The following is an 8,224-nucleotide window of genomic DNA, read 5'->3' on the forward strand; positions in this document are numbered from 1 at the left end:
TGCCCCCTCGAGGACATCGCGTGCGTGCTCTTCGCCCAAACAGACAACGCATAGATCGTGTGAGTCATCGGGTGTCAAATAGTGATGACACGGATGCACACACCTTCTAAACGCTCTGCTAGTGCTCGCCATAATGAATAGAGATAGCTCTTACTTTTTCCTTGGAAATGCACGCTTCAAACAGAATAGTCAATGAAGACGAAGAAGAGAGAGATGTGTGCTCCCGGCACCTATTTATACTATAGTCGCACCGGTAGTGACATCATGGCTGTCGCCGGCCAACTAGTTGGTGTTTTTTCAGTGGATGCTTCAGACACGGGTCACGATGAGGCGTTCCCCATAGCGACCCCTAGAGGATGCAGTTCGAAGTTCCCATGAAAGGGAACTGCTTTCATTTTTAATATAACGTCTGAATAACATTTCTTAAGATTCCCTTTCTATTGAAAGACAGGATGCCATGCCGCCACTGTCCTATCATCACCTGCAAAGATCCATGACCGAGGACTGGCGAGGAGGAGGGTGAATATTGAAATGGTGAGGCCTCTTCCCATCTAAAGTGACACGGAATGAAGTTTAAACCTAACCCATCCAGGATGTGTTAATCGGACCTTCACCTGTTCCCCCAACCATATGTTTCAATGCCTGTTCACCAATGATTTTCCATTAGATTACTGGATAAGAAAATAATAATTTTATAGCCATTGCACTCTCAAAAAGCAGTTACTAGCAGATTAAATTTAAAAAATGAGCATAACTATAACAAAAATTACTTTCTCTATAAAATTTCCATGATTTTCAAGGCCTTTAAAATTCTGACATTTATTTTTATATATACTTTATTATGTCTTTCAGTTCAAGCACATTTAATACAGTTATACAAATAAACATTTCCTTTAAAGACATCATATTTTTTACCAATAGGTATTCCTCATTTTTCCTTCTACTTTATCTTCCTTCACTTTTTTTCCTTTTGTGATAATACCCATCACAAACGCATAAAAAAAAAATTTAAATAAGAAAAAAATATATAATAATAATTAGAACAATAAACCAATAAATACATAAACACTTTTTCATATGAAATATAGAAAAAAAAGCATCCACATATTTATATTAAACTCTTAAATGACCTAATTCCTAATAAGTAATTCAAATAATATTATTTAAAACTAATTAATAATAATATTAATTAAATTAATAAAAATAATGAATAAGTTAAAATTCTTACATTTCTAGGTTTCCCTTTCCTAGATAATGTTTTTATAAATGAATGGTGCGTTCATGTACATGTTCAGCTACCTCTTATTCATCTCAAGCCAAGTTCACACTACAGGATTTTAAGCCCGATTTGCAAGTCAACGAGCTCGCAGACAGGTCAGGCTGTGATCGGGGGAAAATCTGCAGGTGATAAGCGCTTGGCAATCTTTGTGTGTGAACTACTCAATGAAGCATCAAAGAGGCTCACTGATGTGTAGCCGACACCTCGTAGACAACAAACAAATATCTAGCATGCTAACTATCCGACTTCAAGACAGACAGCAAGTCATGTAGTCTGAACAGCACAGCAATCTGCCGACATTTAAAGTCATGTAGTGTGAACTAGGCTTCACAAGTACTAGTTTTTGGACTCTAGACATGTTTGTTTACTAACTACTGCTAATTCACAACCACAATTCAGTACTTTTTGTATTGCTGCATTCGTCTGCCTCAACCAACACATATTTGTAAGATGCTAAGTTTTAAATGATTTTTTTGCATGTTACTGGTGTGCAGCAGGTGTGCCTGGTCATGTGACATCAACATGGCGACGCCCATGAGGGGGCGGCCATCATGCATAATTTCCAGTGGGATGTTAGTGGGAGACATATTAATATTCATCATGAATGCTCTACCTGATTGGTCAATCCTCAATTTTCATGATATTTCTCAAAATCGCTCATTTGTTTAAGCATAAAACTTTTTTTTTTTTTTAATTAGCACATAATCACTGATTGCACCAGTTATCATATTTTTCCTTCAATGACATCTCTAAGTTACTTACTTTCGTCCTTCCATTGATCTTGTAGTCGCCCAGTTTTCCGTTACAGTGTCGGATCAGCTCGTCCATGCGGCTCATGAGAAACGCTATCCTCTCACAGCCGGGCTCCTTCCCCTCCACCCAGGTGATCTTATCCCCTCGAATGTCCTTAGACGAGTCGCTCCTCTGACTGACCAGCTGCCCGTCCGTAAAGCCGCCGGTCAGGTAAAGCTCCTGCACGTCCTCCAGAATACTGCGTCCGATTTCCTCACCTAGGAAGTTGTCGATCACACAGATGCCGTGCTTGTTCAAGCAGGGCACAATATAGTCCGTGGCCAGCTTCTGAGGAGGTGACCGTGTCTGTCCGTTGGGTTTAAAACTGTCTGCGGTCGGTTTGGTGTCAGAGCCCGTGGCGGACTTGATAAATTCTGGCATTCTTTGGCCGGGTGACGTAACGGTAGAGTTACTCGGAGAAGTGTTGGACTGATCTGAAGTGTTGTTCTGTACGGCGCTGCGCTCTTCAGCCGGCGGCTGCGGCTGCTGCTGCTTGTCGGCCTCCTTGCACAGCCGCTTGTGCTTCTTGCAGTCCTGTCTCTGGTGCTCTTTGCTGCAGTAGAACGAGCTGCGGCACCGTCCGCACTTCATCAGGTTCTCCATTTTCCCGCACAGCTCGCAGTACTGGCGCTCTCGCTCCAGACGGTCGCTTTCCCTGGAGTTTTCCTCCATGTTTCTGCGCTATATTACTGTATCAGCCTGCAACTTCACTACAAGTATCCACAAGCGAAATTGAAAGAAACGCTGCCCCTGGGCCTCCGGCCTCCGCCCTCCGCTGCCGTTTTCATTCCAGTTGACGGAGGGCAACGTGACGCTCTCACATTCCCGCGACATCTATGTTTTGACACTTGTGAAGTCTCAGCGCATGGCGCCGGCCGTTCCTTTTCTTCAGCGCTCAGCGCACGTCAACCATCTGCGCATGCGCACTAGAGGCAGACTAGACAGTGGGCGTTTCACATGTGCTTCTTACAACTTTGTGTGGGAGGAGTTAAAATGTATATAAATAATAATAAAAAGATCGTCCAAAAAAACTTAATGGGCAGAAATATTGCATCTACGTATTAGAATAAACACACAAATCAATAAATAAAATTCCAATATATATATATATATAGTAGAAAGGCCAAAAAGTAAATAAACACAAATAAACTATCAACACTCAGCATAATACACTCAAGATTGTATTATGGGCAGAATTAGTTGCAGAGTAGTAAGCCAAGAAAACAGACAAATAAATAAATAAGCAAACAAGCAAGCAAATAGTTTATATTTTATTCATGATGAATATATAAATAAATTATTTAAATGAATATAAAAATGAAAAGATATATACATATATATATATATATATATATATAGTCAAGAGTCTATAGTCTACTGAAAGTTAACTTTTTATGTAATAACATAAAAATGAAAGATAAATGAAAAATAACAAGTTTTTTTTATATACAAATAATTAGAAAAAAAGCATAACACAACATAATACAAAAAGAAAACTACCAGAACTACTTACTACTATTTACACTTTTCAGTCTTTATGAAGCTGTTGTGTATTGGCTATATGGTTTCCTTCAAATAAAAATCTCTACAAATACGTCCATAAATGTTATCACCATGTTTTTCTTTACTCTTTGATGTCATATCACAAAGCAAAGTCCAAATGAAATCTTGGTTTGCATCCCAATCATGTAACTATGCAGAGCTATTTCCATTACCCAATTAATCTTGTTCTTATGGGAGCAATAAAGATTAGCTTTCCACTGTAAAAGATAAATCTGAAATGATACTTGGCTTCCTTGGCGCCGTGTTAATGTACTCAAATGACAGTATTCCTTTTATTCAAAATTGTTTTCTTCCTTCAGATCTTAGATTGGTTTATGCAGACTCTTTCATTTAGTGCACAAAAGTGTATTTTGCGTTTGATTTTATGTAGCATGTACACAGTTACATAATGCACATGACAAAATATGCTGTAGTGGGAAACTTGTGAATGTGATGATGACAGTTCCCTTACCTCAATTACAGGCGGAAAAACACTTTGTAGTGTCGTCACAATTTTATGTGGAGCATTTGGATGACACTCAAGTCTCTTGTCCTCATTGGTTTTGAGGGTGAAGTGATGGCCATGTCTGTCTAGTTTCGGCATGGCTGGCGTTTGGAGTACAATTTATCACAGAGGGCTTTGTTGGCCTAACTGGCCCTCTGAGCTCTGATACATACATGTTTATTTACAGTCTCAGTGTGCGTGTTTTGTGTTTATCTCTCTCTGTGTCTGGGTAGTTACACAGACTGCATCTCAGACCCTGAATACTTCAGTAATGCAGAGCTCAGGGTGGGCCCACATCCAGGTCTGGTCCTCATCGCTGTCCCTATGGAGGGCTATCCCAAGCCTGAGGCCAATGCCCCCTCTTTCCTCTCTCTTGCTCTACCTCAGGAGGATGGGGTAAGAGAGAGAAGAACCCCTGACTATGTGTTAATCTGCAAAAAGCATTTTTTTGTGTGTTGATCATAATTGCATATAGTATAACCGTGCCTAAACATAAATGTACAGTAATTTGTGCCGGTTTACAGCTACATACCACCACTGATGCCTGTGTGACGGCATATTATAAAACAGATGAGTTATGCTATATATATACATTAAATAAAAGATTTCAAATAAATGATAAATAACTTTATTTTTCATCAAAGAATTCTGAAAAAAATATGATTTCTTTCCACAAAAATATTAAGCATTACAGCTGTTTTCAACATTGATAATAATAATAATAAATGATTCTTGAGCAGCAAATCAGCCTATTAGAATCTCTCTGTGTCTGGGTAGTTACACAGACTGCATCTCAGACCCTGAATACTTCAGTAATGCAGAGCTCAGGGTGGGCCCACATCCAGGTCTGGTCCTCATCGCTGTCCCTATGGAGGGCTATCCCAAGCCTGAGGCCAATGCCCCCTCTTTCCTCTCTCTTGCTCTACCTCAGGAGGATGGGGTAAGAGAGAGAAGAACCCCTGACTATGTGTTAATCTGCAAAAAGCATTTTTTTGTGTGTTGATCATAATTGCATATAGTATAACCGTGCCTAAACATAAATGTATAGTAATTTGTGCCGGTTTACAGCTACATACCACCACTGATGCCTGTGTGACGGCATATTATAAAACAGATGAGTTATGCTTCAATATGTTGCCTTTATTCTCATCCCTACAACTAAATCAACTGATTCTACTATTTCTCCAGTACTGTTCAAAAATTTGGGGTCAGTAAGATTATATATATATACTGTATTTTTGATCTAATAAATGCAGCGTTGGTGAGCATAAAAACCCTTCTTTATAAAAAAAAAAAACCGTTTTAAAATCTTAACCAACCCCAAATTGTTGACCAGTATTGTATTTTTAAAAGAAACTGAAACTTCACCAAGATCGCATTTAATGGTATTTTAACAGAAATACATGATTTAAGTTACAAAATATTATTACTATTTAAAATAACTGTTTCATAATTCAGTCTACCATTTTTAGCAGCTATGATTTAATTGTCTTCTAAGAAACATTGTGTAAAGTCATGCAAACGCAATCATTCTATTGTGCTGTTAACTTGCTATAGAGAAACCTTTATCTCAACACAGTTCCAAATGGTTGTGCTACTTATATTTATAAATAAGAAAGCAAACTGGACCTAAACAGGACAGAAAGAGAAGTGGAAGCCCCAGATACAGCTGGCAGATTCACTGAACAGGTCACAGCAAACACAAGATGCAAGAGATTCAAATACAAAGGCACAAAGGCACATCTGACATGCAAACAAAACAGAAGAATGGGAAAAGAACTCATGAACCCATGGGATGAAACTTCACCTGATTATTTGAATAACCTGACTTGAATGCCAAGGGTCTGCAAAACTACAAAGTTTAACATTATTTGATGAATGAAGTGTGTAGAATATGGCACTTGTTTGAAATAAAAGGTCATTTATAAACATTATGTGCTATCTGTAATGTTTGATTAAATGAATGCAACCTTGGTGAATAAATGTATTAATATCCAAATGATTGAATAGTAGTGTACATGTTTATTTTATTAGGTGAATTAAGCCTCTCTTATAAAATATTAAACACTTTTATGTTATATATGTAAATAGATAGTATACAGTATGTTTTATCAGATTATCCATCTAACTGGGTGTCACCTATAAGCTTTTTACTGCACATCTCAATGAGGTGGAGCAGTTTAGCCTTTAGCAAACAGGTTAACCGCTGCACACCTCGACCCATAAAAGAAGCACCAGCACCCTTGATCTATTGTCTTGAAAACAATAGTGGTGTTGACCTGACTTTGATACACACACACACACTCACGCACGCACGCACGCACGCACGCACGCACGCACACACAGGCTGTCTTTCCTCCTCAAGCCACATAAATTCCTGCCCCTATTCACATTGTCTCTTTTACCAATTTTGACTCAACTGCAATGCGGGATGTTTTTCTGCTTCTGAGTGACTTGTTTTTTGAAGTTTGGACCACCTTCCCAGTTCCATTAGTCAAGGATCAGCAGCTGGCGAGAAACAGGACCAAAGTCTTTCTTCCCCAAGAAAAAGTTTTGATATTCTTGGCTGTCTCATAAAACAATAAGTTTAGGGAAGGAGAGGCCAGGTGTGCTGTTTATTACACACACACACACACACACACACACACACACACACACACACATATATATATATATTTTCTATATATCTAAACACACACACACACACACACACACTTATATTTCTTGTTCTGCATGTCATTGTAAGAAATCCAAGCTTATTTGGTGTGGCAGACGTTTTATTTAATTTTCTGACTTCCGTGTTTAGTTTTATTTATTAGTCCTGAGTTTGATGCATTATGTTTGATGAGAACTAGTTCTGTTTTTCTTGGTTTATTTGTTTGGCTGTTAATGCATCTCCAAATGCATTAAAAATACTTTGTCATACCAAAGGAACAAAAATGTACTTGAAAATCAAACATTATTTTTTAAAATACTTATCATGTACTGCTTGTAGGCACCACACAAAACTGAATAGGATTTTTTTATTTATTATTTGACACAAGAACTGACATTGAGAGATGTATTGGATAAATACATTATTTATTCAATTATTATAAATAAGTATTGCTTTTTATTTCTCCTCTTTCCTACTACTTGTTTCACTTCTGTTTCAGTTTTTTATTTTTTATAACCATTTCTTACTATGTATCAGTAAGTTGTTGTTATTTTAGCATGTGTGTTTGGCTCAGTGTTATTTTTTTAGGATTACTGATAAACTAATGTAGTTTGATTTGTATTAGTTATCTATTTTAGTTTTAGTTACAGTTGTAGTAATGTTGTAATTTTATTAGTTTTTTATTATGTCTATATAGGTTTTTTATTAAGTTTTAGTTTTATTTAATTTGAGTTATTTCAGTACAGCGTCTGCTAAATGACTAAAAGTAGAGTAAAGTAAAAGTATTGGCCTTAATAATCTGCCTGAACCGTGGCTATTTAAAACTTTCGGGTCAATTCGATTTTTAAATGTTTTTGAAATAAGTCTCTTACGCTCACTGCATTTATTTGATCTAAAATACAATGAAAGCAGTAATATTGTGAAATATTATTACGATTTAAAATAAGTGTTTTCTATTTGAATATACATTTTAAAATGTAATTTATTTTTGTGATGGTAAAGCTGAATTTTCAGCATACATTACTCTAGTCTTCAGTGTCACATGACATGATCCTTCAGAATTCAATGTAATATGCTGATTTGTTGCTCAAGAAACATTTCTTTATATTATCACAGCTGAAAACAGTTAAGCTGTTTATTTAAAAAAATAAATAACACAAGATACATTTTTTATTTGGTGAATATAAAACTCAAAAAACAGCATTTAATTGAAATATATTTTAACAACACCAGTTTGGATTAATTTAATGCATCCTTGCTGAATGAAAGTGCTCATTTCTTTTTTGGCTTAAGTAAAATAAAATTACCAATATGACATCAGCACATAGGAATCAAGGACGATACATTTTTAAAATTAACAAAATTAAATATTGCAAAACCATACACTTAATTATTGCACATGGCAAGCAATAAAAGAAACTGATTCTTTGTCCCTTTGGATTGAATGGAT

The 8,224-nt window shown here is 36.7% G+C and overlaps 1 protein-coding gene across 1 annotated transcript in view; it reads right to left on the bottom strand.

The window, feature by feature from the left end:
- Window positions 1-2,990, bottom strand: part of LOC107687384 (egl nine homolog 1-like) — a 21,964-nt gene extending 18,974 nt beyond the window's left edge. Inside the window, exon 1 of the mRNA XM_016484681.1 lies at window positions 2,042-2,990. Within this exon, the coding sequence (XP_016340167.1) occupies window positions 2,042-2,743 (702 nt within the window). The 5' untranslated portion in view covers window positions 2,744-2,990. The remainder of the gene's footprint in view (window positions 1-2,041) is intronic.
- Window positions 2,991-8,224: the final 5,234 nt, after the last annotated feature.

The sequence above is a fragment of the Sinocyclocheilus anshuiensis genome, unplaced genomic scaffold, assembly GCF_001515605.1.
Source record: "Sinocyclocheilus anshuiensis isolate Anshui unplaced genomic scaffold, SAMN03320099.WGS_v1.1 scaffold149, whole genome shotgun sequence".
Lineage (NCBI taxonomy): Eukaryota > Metazoa > Chordata > Actinopteri > Cypriniformes > Cyprinidae > Sinocyclocheilus > Sinocyclocheilus anshuiensis.